Source organism: Camelus bactrianus, chromosome 16 (assembly GCF_048773025.1).
Source record: "Camelus bactrianus isolate YW-2024 breed Bactrian camel chromosome 16, ASM4877302v1, whole genome shotgun sequence".
NCBI lineage: Eukaryota > Metazoa > Chordata > Mammalia > Artiodactyla > Camelidae > Camelus > Camelus bactrianus.
In genome coordinates this window covers 1,343,340-1,358,358 of record NC_133554.1, presented here as the reverse complement: position 1 = coordinate 1,358,358, position 15,019 = coordinate 1,343,340, and the positions used below count along the sequence as shown (strand labels likewise).

The 15,019-nt window shown below is 61.6% G+C and overlaps 1 protein-coding gene across 4 annotated transcripts; it reads left to right on the top strand.

Annotated features, from left to right (window-relative positions):
- Nucleotides 1–4,179: 4,179 nt before the first annotated feature.
- Nucleotides 4,180–14,325, top strand: B9D1 (B9 domain containing 1). Of its 4 annotated transcripts, XR_012499338.1 has the most exons (8): nucleotides 4,251–4,431; nucleotides 5,868–5,936; nucleotides 6,802–6,913; nucleotides 10,326–10,422; nucleotides 11,387–11,479; nucleotides 11,645–11,825; nucleotides 13,716–13,783; nucleotides 14,048–14,116. XR_012499338.1 is itself a non-coding variant. In XM_074342029.1 (7 exons), the coding sequence occupies exons 1-7, from the start codon at nucleotides 4,369–4,371 to the stop codon at nucleotides 14,188–14,190; spliced, it is 645 nt and encodes a 214-aa protein (XP_074198130.1). In that variant the 5' UTR covers nucleotides 4,269–4,368; the 3' UTR covers nucleotides 14,191–14,325. The 4 variants fall into 4 exon arrangements, 3 of the variants coding, with proteins under 3 accessions (XP_074198132.1, XP_074198130.1, XP_074198131.1); XM_074342029.1 differs by lacking the exon at nucleotides 11,645–11,825 and having other exon boundaries at nucleotides 4,269–4,431; nucleotides 14,048–14,325; XM_074342030.1 differs by lacking the exon at nucleotides 11,645–11,825 and having other exon boundaries at nucleotides 4,277–4,431; nucleotides 11,417–11,479; nucleotides 14,048–14,325.
- The last annotated feature ends 694 nt before the right edge of the window (nucleotides 14,326–15,019 follow it).

Here is a 15,019-nt window from a genome sequence, read left to right as displayed (position 1 = left end):
ACAGCCACATGCATAAGAGGCAGGGCGGGAAGGTAGGAAGGCCCTGGGTCCCTGGTGGCACAGCCGAGCCAGGTGTCGGTTCTGGACCGTCTTGATGTTTGAGACAAACGACCCTTCTGTATTTAAGCCCTGATTGCATTTTCCGTCAGATGTAGCCTGCCATGCTGTGTGCCTGACGCATGACCCCTGACCTGCTTCCCTTATCTGCCTGGCTTTGGCTGACACTGAGCTTACACCCAACGGACTAAACATGACTGGTTTTTAGAGACCTGCAACATTCTCCAGAATCTGGCCAGCAATTCAACTTGTCTACAAGCCAGTTGGACTCTAATCACATCATCACCTCCACTATGGAGATCGTTACTACCATTTGCCACGCCCTGCGAGGTCGGGATCTCATGATTCCTGTTTTCTTGGACGTTGAGACCCAGAGAAGTTAAGCAATCAGCCCAAGATCACACAGCTAGCAACCAGGGAAAGCATAGACTGGAATCCAGGGCCGCCTGACTCACTTCTCTACAGATCCCCCTGCTGGCTGACTACTGGAAGAAGCTGCTCCTGGCATCTCCCCCTTGAACTTCAGGGTAAAAGGAGCAGGTCCCACCCCTGGCCAGGGATTTCCCCAGCCCTTCTGATGACCTTCCTGGAGGCCAAGAGCCCAGGCCATGCCCAGAGCGAGACAACGACTTTCCCGGGACCACAATGCAAGGTGGGGACAGGATGGAGATGGAAATACCCTCTCCCTGGTCCCTGCCCAGAACCAGACCTGGTTATCCTGTTGTGCTGCTGAAGGCTGGCGTCCCTGACTCTTCCTCCCCACCTCCCCTGACTCCAGACTCTCCCTTTGGCTGGAATCTGAGGGCTCAGCCCTGGCCCCCAAAGCCCTCTACTAACTCGTTCACTCACTCACGCAGACATTTGACAACCATTCGGTGAGTGGGTGCTCAGGGAGCCGAGCGTGGTTCAGGAGACCAGTGAGGCCACAGCCCCCTTGTCACAGGGCTGTGACGGGGGTAAGGGTCGCAGAGAAAGCCCCTGGAGCCACATGGGCTTGCCTGGAGGAGGGGACAGTTAGCTGGATGGTGAAGTTCCACAGGAAGGTGGCAGAAAAGGTGGAAGGAATATTCCAAGAGTGAAGGAACAGCACGTGCGGATGCTGTGAGGCACTGAAATATGCACTTGGAAATAGTGGGTTTGAGTTTCTATGGATTCCACCTCAACCAAAAGCGAGCACAGACAATTTCTAAGAAGGTGGTGCGTGTGCGCAGACATCCATGACTCTGAGGCTGAGGGCAGGGGGACCCAACAGGCCAGGGTAGCGTGGCCTCTCCACGGGGGGAGGGCTGTCAGAGGGATGACTTGGGGCCCAGGGGTCTGAGACCCTGGTCCGAGCTCAAGGAGCAGCTCTGCCTCTGACTCACCGTGATCTTGGGAAGCGTCGCCATCCCCACCTGCCACAGGGCAGCAGCTCTGTTCTCCTGGAGTCGCTGTGAGGAGCCTGTGTTGTGTGTGCTGCTGAGCCCTGCGGAGCAAGGAGACAGGGGGAGGGTCAGTGTGGTCACCAGGCCTCTGCCTCTCCTCTGAGTCGGAGGTGGTGTGAAGGAAAAGCTGGGCTGGTCTAACAAGACAACTCACAAGTCTAGGAATGTGAAGGAGAGGCTGGGCTGGGCTAACAAGATACACAAATCTAAGTATCGGAATACTGATCTGAGTTCTGCTGGACTAACTAACTTGTGAATCTAAGTTAATTAGTGTTGGTTTGCTGTTCATGTTTTTTTTGCTAGCCAGTTGGGTTTTCAAAGATACATATCTGGCTTTGGAATGTTGGTTTGCTGTCTCCCCGCCTCCACTTTTGGGATAATGATGCTGCTAAAGCTGTTCCATGCCTATTGGCCGAATACCCCTAGCTTGTACTTTACCCTATAAAACCTCATGCACACGTCTTGGAGGTGCTCAGAGCTTCGGAGCAGAAGCCCCTCTGAGCCCGCCGGCGTAATACATCTGAGTACTCCAACCCTCCCAGTGGTGCTTGTTTCTTGGCTGGCCTGTTGTTTCCGTAACAGTGGGGCAGGGCTGGGCGCCCCCGACCCAGGCACCTGGGGGGGCCAAGGTCGGTAAGCAGGATGCCTGCCCCCTGAAGGGCACTGGCACCCTGGTGCAGGCCGTGCTCTCGTGGTTTCCTCTCTTCCAGGCCAGTTCCCCTTTGCTCCGTGATTTGGGGAGAGCAGTCTGGCTCTGGCCTGCAGCTGGCCAGCACCACGGACAAAGGGTGCCACTGATGCCCTTCGACTCCTGAGTCAGCTTCTGGCCCCACCCAGCCCGAATGGCTGGCACTGGGCACTCTCCGTGCCCCCTCCCTCGGGCCGCAGTACGTCCCCAGTCTCATGGGGCTTGTCCTGAGGGGCCTGTGAAAGTCCAACGGAGGACACAGCTCTGCTGAGAGGGAGCTGGGGGGTGCGGAGTTTGGGGAGGACGGAAGCCCAGGAAGGCGCTCAGGGCGGGAAGTTTTGCGGCACGTTAACTGCAGCCCTGACCCCTGCACAGACCCATACAGACCACCCCAAGAGCTGCACAGGGTCCCCCTGAGGCTGCCTCACACCAGCACCTGCAGAGACGCCTTCCGCCTCCAGTCCGACTGTCCTGACCTGAAGGCCAGCCTGCCCAAGGGCTCCTGGTGCACCAGCCCCCTGCCGGCCCACCCCACCTCGATTCCCTGGCTCTTGTGGAATGCAGCCCCAGGGGGTGGGGACCAGGCCTAGTGGCATTAGGAGGGACTAGAGGGGCAGGTGGGGGCCATCTCAGGACTGCACCCCTCATGGCCCCCCAGAGACTCTACTCCATGGGAAGACTCCCCCTTTTGGTTCTGGGGGAACTCGGGGCAGCCTTTGACACAGCTGGGTTCTACACTACAGAGTTATTAGAGAATAGCAAGTGTTTTGTTGAAAACTGACTTTTGTGTAATCCTGAGAGCCTCAAAAGGCACAGGGAGGAAAGAGGAAGGAGACAGTGGTGGGATCCACAGAGACGCATGTTAACTGGAATGGGGAGATGCAAGGGAGGGAGTAGGGATGTGACCACGTCCCTGGGGAGGCCGATTCCCACCTAAGCCCCTGCCCCCACCCCTCCCGCCTCCCCATTCTCAGCCTCAGCTGTCAGACAAGTGATGCTGGCAAGTTTCTTTGCTCACCTGGGGGGGAGGCGTCCGGGGGCCCAGGCTGGCTGTGAGCCTCCTTCTCTCTCCCGCACAAGTGTCTGATGGGACCCCCCAGGTCTGCTCCCAAGGCAGCAGCTGGCTGCTGCGGCGGGGGGGGGGGGGCTGTTACCTGGGTTCCCTGCTCGAGGCCCAACCTCCCTGAAGTCTACACATCTGTTCAGCCATTCTTTTCCTGGATCCAGGAGGTTTCTAATGCCGCCTTTGATACCTCTCGGCCAAGGGGCGCCCCTGGGGCTGCCCCAGGACCAGGCAGAGGAGGCAGTGAGCGCCCTCAGCCTGTGGGGTCCTAGGTTTGAATCCTGGCTCAGTTACTCACTTGCTACCTCTCTGAATCTGCTTCCTTTTTTGCGTAATAAAGACGTATTCAATTATTCATTCATTGCACTAGCTGCCAACAGTGGTCACACGAGCCAGGAAGCAGACACAAGGTTGGCGGGGGCCCCCAAGCTCGTGGAGTCTGGGTGGGAGGCAAGCACTAGCCGGAACTGTGACACTAAGAAATGCGCAAGTACGAACGGCGGCGGGTGCTGCGAGGAAGCGCGGGTGGCCCGCCCCGTGCAGCGTCCTGCAGAGCCCTGCGCTCGGGCTCGATGGCCGGTGCCTGGATGCCGGGTGCTGCCCCTCCGGGGGCCTGCTTCCCCGCCGCACACTGAGGCGCGGTGGCTCAGGTTGAAGGGTTTTTGAAGCCCCTCCCAGATTTGTTTAATAAACTTATTTTGCAGGGTGGGGAGGCGAGGTTTCAAAAGCCACAAGGGAGCCGCCTGGCCCCAAGGGGACTCTCAGAACCCGGGCCCGGACCCCGGCCGTCGGCGGCCTCGCGCTCCAACTCCACGCACGGTGGTCGTCGTCTCCGGTGGGCTTGGCGGGGCCGAGTCCGAGTGGGTGACCGGATCCGGCGGTGGGCTGGGCTCCGCACCACCGGGCCCACCCCCGCCCCGGGCCTCGCGCGTACTGTCCCCGGGTTCCGGCGGACCAACGTGGCCCCCGAGTCCCGCCTCGCACCGCTCCGCTCCGACTGCGCCTGCGCCCCCTCCCCAATGCGTGCACCCGCCTGCCTTCGCGAAGCTCCCGTGTCCGGGAAACTTGTCCCGGGCGACCCGCCGTCCGTTTCCAGGGCAACTCGGCGCCTCCTAGCAACCGTGCTCAGCCCTGCCATGGCGGCCGCGAGTCCCAGCGTCTTCCTGCTCATGGTCAACGGGCAGGTGGAGAGCGCCCAGGTGAGCGGCCGCGGTCCGCACGGGGCCGCCCCGTCGCCAGCCCGCCCAGCCGAGCCTCTCTGCGGGGGAGGGAACCAGCGTTTGAGCGGCGTGGCTCGAGGTCGCCCCGGCCCCTCCGCCCCGATGTGCGGCGTGGGGACACGTCTAGGGGCAGAGCGAGGCCGAGGCCACCCGGGGCCGAGCTCGGTGGAGTCTCGGGCAGGAGCCGCGGCTCGACCGGCACGCCGGGCCTCCACCTCTGGCGATCCGCGCCGGCCCGTGCGCAGCGGGGCCCCGCACCCCGACCCTCAGGTCCTTGAACGCGGCTTGGAAGGGAGGTGACCCGGTTAATGGGATCCAACGGTGGTGGTAGGCTGCCGATGTCCCGGGGGTGTGTCTGTCGGACGGAAGGGGACCCTACCCTCCATCCCTCGCACTTCGTAATAACCGTCTGTTGCTGGTGTGAGATAAGATACATGCCAAATCCATGCGCAGCACCGCTCAGTCCTCACAACCCTGTGAAGGAGCTATTACTCGCATCCCCACTGTACCGATGGGAAGGGGCAAAACTGGGATTTGAAACCTGATCTGTCTGACAGAGCTTTGCTAGAGGGCCCTTCCAGGCTGTTTTTAGAAATACTGTATTGTGAGGACTAACTGAGCTGGTGTAGGTAAAGCTCTGCCAGGGCCTGACTCTCCGTGGGCATCTCCCACCTTCCTGTTTCATTAGGGACGCTGCCCCACGCTCCCATCCTGTCTGCCTCCCCTTGACTCTGCGCCCAAGACTGCTTTCCCCTTTTCTGTCCCATCGGGGTCCCTCAGCTGGGTTGGGTCACACTGTGCTCCAAGCAGCCACCTCATCTCTGCTCAGGGCCCCTCCTTTCGCGGGCCTTCAACTCCAGCCAAGCATCTGCTCTCTGTCCTGACAGCCTCCTGTCTTCTCAGACCTTTTACTTCAGCACCATTTCCTTAGACCTCCTCCTGTGCCCACCCCTGTGCCAAGTGCTAGGGACGCAGAAGGGTCTCAAACCTGCCCCTTGTTTCCAGTCTGACGGGGTTGGCAAAAATAATCACAATCAGTGCTGTGATGGAGGGAAACACCAGTGGCTGCGGGAGCTGGGATGTGGCCTCGAAACAGCCTGGAAGTTAGGGCAGGCGGCTGGCGGGTGAGCTTTGAAGGACGAGCAGGAGAACTCCAGATGAAGGAAAGGCAAGGGCATGTCAGACTGAAGGCAGAGCCCAAGCAAAGGCCCAGCAGCAGTAGCAGCCAGGGAGTCTCCCCTGGACCCACATCTCAGGCCCAGGCCCTTGGCTGAACTCTACGTCCACACCCGCGCTGTCTCGTAGCCCCTACCTGGTGCCTCGCGTTCAGAGTCCCTGGTGGCTGTTCCTGTCTGGCCAGCAGCCGGCCTCTGCGTGAGTCCCTGTGAACAGAACCTGTGTGCTTGCTTCCGCAGTTTCCTGAGCACGACGATCTCTACTGCAAGTACTGCTTTGTGTATGGCCAGGACTGGGCCCCCACGGCGGTGAGCTGCACTCCCGGGCCTCCCGGGCTCACAGCCTTCGTGACTATTGGGGTTTCTGAAGGCTCCATCACACCTTTTCCCCTCCCAGCTCAGAACCATTTGAGAGATGGACACTGAGTTTAGGGGGGACATCAACTCTCCAGGGCTCGGCCCAGCATATGTTCGGGCTGAGGCTCCCTCTAGACATCCTGGCGGAGCTTCAGGGTCAGCAGCGGGTGAGGGCGACGCTCCTCTGGAGCGCAGACATGACCTCTGGCCGGACACGGGAGCTGGGAGCCACTCCAGGAGGATAGGCGCAGGCGGAGGGGCATCCAGACCAAGGAGGAGGCAGAGCAAGGGGGTGGGAGCCCCAGCCAGGGGTGGTGGGCCAGGGAGTGGGGGCAGAGAGGGGCCGGGGGGCAGCAAGCCAGGCCACTGGCGACTTGGCAGAAGCACTTTGGTAGAGTGGGGGCCAGGGGTCAGAGGTCAGATTGGGGTGGGTTTACGAAAGAAAAGCCAAGAAGGATTGGGGCCTGGTGGGTACTTTGTGGGGAACAGAGGGTAGGGGAGGTGGAGCCAAGGCGCTTCATTTTGTGACAGAGGATGGGATGGCGCGGGCGGAGGCGGTGCCCAAGAGGGAGGGACGGCCTGCTGGAGCCGTCCCTTGGTGAGGCACAGGTGGAGGCGGCCCCCAGGTTGGCAGGCCCTCCTGGAGGCAGATTCTCAGAACCCGGGAGCTACATTCTCTCTCAGCTCCCTTTGTTGGGGGTTCGCGTCTGGGCCGAAGATGGTGAAGAAACAGCTCTCCCCAGTGGCCGGTGGGGGGCGGGGGGTGCGTGGCAGCCTGGAGCTGGGACACTAGCTGTCCCTGTCTTTGTCCTCACAGGGGCTGGAGGAAGGCATCTCACAGATCACGTCCAAGAGCCTGGATGCGCGGCGAGCGCTGGTGTGGAACTTCCCCATTGATGTCACCTTCAAAAGTACCAACCCCTATGGCTGTGAGTCTGCCCGGCCACGTCCTGCTGCCACTGCCCGTCGCCTGGGCCCTTGACAGCTTTAAACCGTGCTGTCAGCCACCTGGCAGCTCCCCCCGCCCACTCTCTTCTCACTCATCTCTGTGCACTTGACCTTTTGGAGGTTCAGGGGGAGTCAGATGAGGCCCAGACTGGACCTTGGACAGCGCCTGCCTCCCTGCAGGGCCTGGCGGTCTGGCTGGGAGGGCTGAGTCCAATGGCTCTCCCTGTCCATCACGCTGTGCTTCCAGCAAACCCGAGCCACCTGCTCCTTCTCCGGGTCCCTTCTCCCCGGGACAGCATCCCCCACCCTACCTCTGGGCTCCTTCCCAAAGCCCTCTGTGCTTGCAATGTTTGCTTTCTCCCTTCTCTGATAGTTATCCATCACTCTCACTTGATAAGCACCTACTGTGTGCAAAGCCTGGGGTTGTTTCCACTGGAGCTGTGGGTACTCTCCCTATGTGGGCTTGGCCCAGCCTCCACATCCTATCTGGGCTAGATTTTTCTCTACTTCTTTTCTTGTGTTAGGAAACTGGTGTCACAAAAAAGTGACATCATTTCCCTTCAGCTTCACATCTAGCAGCTGAGCATGGATCTGATCTCGGGTCCATCTGATCTCGTGCAGGTCTGGGCCTTGATGCCACATGCGCAGGGCCCAGGCTTACCATGCGCAGAGGGTCTGGGGCAGTGTCTGCCCAGTGGGCCTCCTGGGTGGGGACCACCGTCCTGTTGTCACTGTCTGTAAGTAAACAACTCCACCAGCTTCCTGGAGCAGGGCGCTAGGTAGCAGGCCAGTCCCCTCCTGCCGAGGACCGCGGGGGAAAGGTGACGCAAAGATGGAAAAGCAAACCACAGCACAGCGATTTGAAGGAATCAGACAGCTGGCAAAGTAGAAGAGACCTGACAGGCCAAGACCCAGGGAAAAAGGCTCCAGAGACGAGGCCTCAGGTGTAGCTCCCCCAGAGGAGCTGCTGATTCCAGCAGATGCGACTGAACGGCTGCTCGAGACTTCTGACGGCTGCTCTGGGTTCGGGATGCAAGAGGCAGGAAGATCCTGCAGCCTGGGCCCGCGTCCTCAGAGCACCGTCCTCAGAGCGCCGCCCCCAGAGCAGGAGACGTGGAGAGGGGTGGGCGGGGGCTGTGGCCTGGTGCCCCCCCCCCCAAACATGGCAAGAGACTCCCAAGCCAAACAGCCACAAACGGAGTCTGGCAGCGTGCCCGGAGGACGCATGGCCGTGGGCCTGTAGGGCTTCTTCCAGAAACAGCAGGTCTGTGCGGCGTCTGAAATCAGCAGGTGCGACCGACCCCATTAAAAAGGAGAGAGAGAAGTCACGGCCATCCCCGTTAACGAGGGAGGGACGATAGAGTTCAGCGGCATCCGTGACAGATCTCCACACGGACTCAGGGCGGACGTCGCCTTTGTAGTGAGACAAGGAGGAGGCTCGTTCCCACCGCCAGCGTCGCACAGACAGAAGGAGGAAGAATTGGAAAAGGAGGACGAAACTGTCCTCGGTCACAGATGACGTGGTTACATGTGGAGGATTTCCGAAACAACCCACAGGAAATTACTAGGATTAGTAAGTCCGCATGGCTGCCAAATAGAAGATCGACATACAGAACTCAGTTGCTTTCTGTATAGAAATAGAACATTGGTGTATTCCGTATAAAAAGTAAGTAGAAACTGGTATTTTTAAAATGAGTTCTTCACAGTAATATCAGGTGTAACCTGTTGTATGAGGTAATCAAGCTTCATGATGAAGCACAAGCACTAAGACAGCTCTGGCTCCAGGACAGACAGACCGCCAGGGCGCCCGGGGCAGCCAGGGCGCAGGGCAGGAGCGTGGCTGGGGCGGTTGGATTCACACAGGGAGGGTGGTGAAGCCTGGTCCCTGCTTCATATGATGCACACAGCATCCACCCCAGATGGACACACAGACATCAGAGAGATTGGAGCCGTGGTACCCAGGTGAGGGGAGACTTTAAAAGGATTGCTCAAAGGAGAAGACCCATGGACTAAACTGTGTTAAGGTTTCTATCAATCAAAAGTCATCATTAAGAGTAAAGAGACCAGCCGCCGAGTGTGCGTGCGCGCACACACACACACACACACACACACACACACACACACACACACACACACACACACACACACACACACACACACACACACACACACACACACACACACACACACACACACAATGAGAAGTTAGAAGCTGGGCAAGAGGCTGGAGCAAGCACCACACAGAAAAGGACGTTCAGGCGACCAAGAAACAGAGCAAGCTCTCAGCTTCATTAAAGGAAAAACAATTACAATTAAGGAAAATGCCAATTAAAGCTGAAGGGAGCTGCCACGATCCAGGCGCCAGACCTGCCCGATCAGGAAGAGAGCGCACACTAGCCGGGCGAGGACCCCTCGGGGTGGGCTGCAGGGTGCTGGGGTGCGCCCCTGGGGAGAACAGCTCTGCGATCTTTAAAGGCCTAATGTCCACGCCCTGGGCGAGTCCCTTCTTGAACGCATGCCCAACAGAAGTGGGAGCCGGACCAGACGAGTGGAGGAGACACCACCCTTGCCTCCTTCAGGTCTCAGGTGGGATGTTGTCCCGCGTTGAAGACCCGGAGACCCTGGACAGGAAACAGTCTGGATGAAGCCAGAAACGTGCTGGATTCACAAAGCTGATGCAGAGGCAGATGTATACCGTATGATTCTGTGCATAAATAATATTCAGAACACAGGCAGAACCAAAGGACTGTATTTGGGATGCGTTCTTTGGCAGTGAAACCTTCTGGGAAAGAAGTGGTTGGCTCTGGGGTGGTGGCAGTAGCACACAGGCCTCTGTGTCTTCTGAGGCACGAGGAGGCCAGGGGCCAGGGCGGGGGTCAGAGCCTGGCGGGCGACCCCCAGGCTGATGACGCCTCCTGCGCGTCCAGAGGACGGGCGTCCTGACACCGCTGCAGGGACCTGATGCGGGCGGCACGTGGGGTGGTTAGAACTTTAAAGGAAGGTGCGGGAAGGCCTCTTCTTTCTCTCCGACCTCCCGAAGCCAGACACCCCCGGAGCCGGCCCCTCTCGGGCCCATAAGCCCGTGTGGTGCGTACTTGACTCTGACCGCCCTCCTCAGAAAGGAGGGTCCCAGGAGCAGGCCCTCCGGCCGGGTCACAGCTGTAGCCCCATCCTGGCTTTGTGGAGGGGCGTCCGGCAGAGCTCAGGGCCTGGCCAGCAGGTTCTGCTCCCCTACCTCCCCGCCTGCCTCTCTGGCTCCTGGGTTGGCAGAAGCCCCTGGTCCAGCCCGGCCCTCCGTCAGGCCTGCCTGAGGGCTTTGAGGACCACTGCCCTGTCCTCTGCCCGCACCTTCTCCAGTCTCCCCTCGCACTGACCTGGCCTTGTCCTCACCAGGGCCACAGATCGTGCTCAGCGTGTACGGGCCGGATGTGTTCGGGAACGATGTGGTCCGAGGCTACGGGGCAGTGCACGTGCCCTTCTCTCCTGGCCGGTAGGTCCTCACTCTGACTGGTCCCTGGGCCACAGCCCATCCCTCGCTGGGCAGTGCTGGCTCAGGACCTGGGCCCCTCAGCTGGCTCTTCCCAAGACAGACTTCACCTCAGGCTGGGAGTGTGGGGGGGCCTCCATGGGAGGGGCACAGCCCATAGCTGGGGGACACCCACATCGGGAGGCTGATGCTGCCGCTGGACACCAGGTGGGGTGTAGGGTGTCCAGGCAGAGTTCCTGGGCAGTCGGGGTCAAGGGTTCAGACGCTCGTTTCTCCCCTCTGTGTCCTGCCAGTCCTAACTGAGGCCCCTCTGTGCCCGGCTCTGGCAGCCTGAGGACACAGATGTGCCAGACACGTGTGACCACGTGGGCCAGATGGAGAGACGCACTCTCTCCTGTTAATTGCGGTGGCAGGGTAGAGGCACAGCGTGTTCTGGGGCACAGGGTCAGCTGACCTTGGGGAGGAGGCCTTTGTCAGAGAAGATGAAGGGAGGAGGGGCGAGCTGAGCACTCCGAGTGGCTGAAACAGGAAGTGCAGGACACGAGGGGCAGGGCGGACGGGCAGAGGAGGCAGTGCCCGGCTGGGAGGACGGGACTGGATGGGGCCTGTGACCACAGCCCAGAGAGGTTCAGGTTGTCCTGGGGGAGGGCGTCCAGGCTGGGCCTGGAAGGTGGCAGCACACCTGGAGAGTGGAGAAGCGCAGGCCCTCTGAGGGGCACCGCTGAGCTGGGACTGGTTTCTGCAACCCTCAGCGTCCTCCCGACCCTTGAGAAGAAACCAGGCTCTCCCAAGACTCAGTTCTGTGGGCAGGGCCCGGGCCTTCTGGTCCACCAGGCTCCCCCAGTGCTCAGCGCCCAGCCGGGCACAGCGGGCCGTGCTGGGGGCCTGGGCTCTGGCCCACTGCTGCACGCTCTGAGCCTCCTGCTCGCCGGAGGCTCGGGAAGTTCCCCCGCTTTCTGTCACTCAGCACGGCTGTCTGCGAAAACGTCTGTTCCAGGCACAAAAGGACTGTCCCCATGTTCGTCCCCGAATCTACGTCCAAACTGCAGAAGTTCACCAGGTGAGCTGTCTGGACAGCCCCCGGCCCCTCCTCCTGGCCTAGGAGTGGGGCTGCCCCGTCCTTCTGGGCAAATGGATGCAGGACCCGTGGGGTTGCTAAGGGTCCCTGGGCCCCTTCGGCCACTGTTCCAGCAGCAAAAGACCCTGCGCCTTAACTCTGTGCCAGGTTAAGCGCCTGCGTCAGATGGGAATATGCTCGTGACCTGAGGTGACACCGGGAGGATAGGGTACCAGAGGACACAGCCCGCGGAGCCACAGCAGGTCCCCTCCAGCAGAGGGCTGGACGCCTTCACGCGAGGGGTCTCTGAGGTCGGGGCCGGCGCAGCGGAGCTGGAAGAGCGTTCCAGGCACGCACAGCTCGGTCCAGAGGGGAGCAGCCGGGACGCGGGCGTGGCTCATGGGCCCGACTCAGGGTTGAGGACAGAAGCCCCCTCAGCTCAGCCCAGCCGCCGCCGCTGCCTGGCAGCTTGGCCGGGGCTGGGCTGCGGCCCTGCTTGCAGCCAAGACAAGGGGAGGAAGGAGGCCGACCTGGGCTCCCGGGCAGCAGCCGGCAAGCAGTCCCGCAGGCCTGGCCAGAGCTCTGCTGGTGGAGCGCTGGCGACGGGCCTGGCCACAGGAGGCCTCCTGACTCTGGGGCCTGGGGAGGGGGAGTTCGGGTGCCCGCTGCCCCTACCACGATGGGAGGGCCAGTGTACGCTGGAGGGGACACTATCCACCACAGGGCTGTCGGGGGCGGGGCAGTGCTTCGCATCAGGTCCCGGGGAGGCTGAGGACTTGGGGGGTCCACACAGCTGTCCTGACTGGTGTCCACACTGCTCCATGCCCTGTAGCTCCAAGGGAGGGCTTTGGGCCTCCAACCCTGAGGAGAGGGTTCTGCCGCTGAGAAAGTTAGACCTTACAGCTGGCCAGGAGGTTGAGGGTTTGGCTGGTGTTGGGTGGGACCTGGGGGCCATCTCACGCCCTTTGGAGGGGCTCTCGCTGGGGAAGGCAGTTTGATGGACAAAACCTTTGCAGGCAAGGGGTCTGTGGGGCCCTTTGCTCCCACACAATCCCCCTCTCCCTCCCCTCTGCTCGCCCACTGCCCACCACCTCCCGGCCAACCTCCTCGGCCTGGCTGGCCTGCCCACTTCCCGTGTTGGTTTCCTGTGGCCACTGTAACCAATTACCATGAACTTGGTGGCTTAAAACGACAAAAATCAACTTTCTCACTGTTGGACCTGGCATCCTCGGGGCAGTGATTCACAGCCTCCGATCTAGTCTTTCCACAGCAGTGGAAAGGTGTCCCCAGAACCGCACTTCAGACCTGAGCGCGGCCGAGGCTGAGAGGCGTGTGCACCGCCACCAGCCCGCGGGGCCTCCCCTGTGCTGAGCAGCAGTGTCCCCGCTCGTGCTCAGGATGTGCTGCTTCCTGAGCTCGGTCCTCACCGCGGCCTGGGAAGCAGGTGCCGTGCCGTTGGAGCCCTGCCCCTTGGATGGGAAAATGGAGGCGCAGGGAGGCACTGAGGTTCCCCCGGCCCTCCCCACCCCCACCGCCTGCATCCTGAGCCCCCCACTCACTGCGTGTCTGGGCCTGCTGTGAGCCAGCCTGAGCAGAGGGGCTGGTCCCTGGGCAGGAGGGGCCTCGCCCAGCCGCTGCCCCCTTGCCTTCGGGCAGCACGGGGAGGACACTCTGGGCTGGAGGTGCAGACTAGGAGAGGTTAACATTTTCTGGCTGGAGTCCCTGTGGCTCCCGGGGTGACCACTATCACCCGCATTACCCTGGAGAGCACTGGGACTCAGAGATGGGACGCAACTAGAAGTGACTTGTCCTGGGTCCCCCTCTACTGAGAGGAAAATGGAGAGAGCCCAGAGCTAGCTCCTCTGCCACCCCCGACCCAGGATGTTTGTTGGACTCTGGGAAGTGGCCCTCCTTCCCTTCCAGGTCCCCCTTCCCCACCTTGGTGGCCATCACCTTTTTGGGATTTCTGTCAGAGTTGAGGCTGCACCCTCCCAGCCCAGACCTCCCTCAGCTTTCACCCCGTGTGTCAAGCCCCTGGAGGACCGTGATGGGAAAGCATGGTGTCCAGCCAAGAGGAAGGGGGGCAGGAAGCACCGGCTGGTGGAGGCCTGCCAGGCCTCCCTGGCGCCCAGCCTACGTGTTCAGACAGGCAGAGGCGGGTGTGCAAGGGGACCATCCACTCTAGTGTCTGTGACACTCCAGCCCACGCCCTTGCTCACTGGCTCTCCTGTCTTCCCAGCTGGTTCATGGGACGGCGGCCCGAGTACACAGACCCCAAGGTGGTGGCTCAGGGGGAAGGCCGGGAAGGTAAAGTCTGAGCGCCCTACCCCCTACCCCCAGGGGGCAGGCTGTACCTGGGAGGGGGCAGTGGGCCCCAAGTCAGACGGGTGAAGGCTGGGGACCCGCCAGCACACGACGCGCAGAGGGTTGGCCTCGTCCACCTGTCCCCACCGCAGCCCCTTCGCCTCCCGGTGAGGAGCACGGGCCAGCCACCCCCACTTGGCAGGAGAGAACATGGAGGCTGCGGGTTCCCAAAGCAGCCTGGCTGAGTCTCCGCCCTTCTGTCCTCAGTGACCCGCGTCCGCTCCCAGGGCTTCGTCACCCTCCTCTTCAACGTGGTGACCAAGGACATGAAAAAGCTGGGCTATGACACCGGGCCTCCAGACACACAGGGGGTCTCGGGGCCCAGCCCGCCCCAGGGCCTCCCCACCTGAAGGCATCGGCCCCCCGCTGCCCACTGGGACGGCTGTGCGGTCGCACAGGCCTGCGACCATCTGCTTCAAGTGCAGCCACTAGGGTAGAGGGTGGAGAGGGGAGTTTTATGTAATAAAGTGTCACCTTTTCACAGAGCCCAGGCCTGGGACCACTCCTGCCCTCAGCACCACCCACAGGAGCCTGGTCTTGCGTTCGGGCCCAAGACAGGCGTGTTGCCCGCTGGTCGTGCCGGCTGTGCTGTGACCGCCAGCCTCCCTCGGCCGGAAGGGCAGCCGGCGCTGGGGGGAGAGGCCCCCAGAGCTTTGTGGCAAATGTCCCAGCAGCGGAGCCCACGACAGGCGCCCGATCTCCTCATGCCCCCACCCGCAGCTCAGGGGAGCCAGCCGCCCGCCCGGGACAGTGCCCAGCGCCCCCCAAGCAGGATGCTGAGGCCCCAGCCTTGCCACCACCCATTGCGGCCTGTTGCCAGGACTTGGCTTTAGCCCAGTCCCCCCGCAAACCCCTGTGCCCTGTAGCTGTCGCAGGGCTCCCAGGGGCTCTGACCCCCCTGCACCTCCAGCCCCAAAGGCGCCCTCTTAGGGGCACCTCTGCGCCCGCTCATCCTGCCCCCGTGCCAGCCACGGGGCCTGAGTCCTTGCTCCCTGCCAGCACCTCCCGCGTCCCTGTCCCAGCTCCCTTGGTGCGCAGGCCGTCAGGCTGCGTGGTGTCCACCTGGACTCGACGGTGCGTCTTTCCCTCCGGCTGCCCTGGGCCACATCACCTTCCACACAGATGATCCCGCCCATAACCTGGCCTCTCCCTCAGCCCCCGACCTTGTAATGACCTTGA

Coding starts and splice junctions, on each gene's coding strand:
- B9D1 (XM_074342031.1), top strand. CDS start 4,252: ATGCGTGCACCCGCCTGCCTTCGCGAAGCTCCCGTGTCCGGGAAACTT. Junction 6,914..10,325: donor AAGTACCAACCCCTATGGCT/GTGAGTCTGCCC, acceptor TGTCCTCACCAG/GGCCACAGATCGTGCTCAGC. Junction 10,423..11,386: donor GTGCCCTTCTCTCCTGGCCG/GTAGGTCCTCAC, acceptor TCTGTCACTCAG/CACGGCTGTCTGCGAAAACG.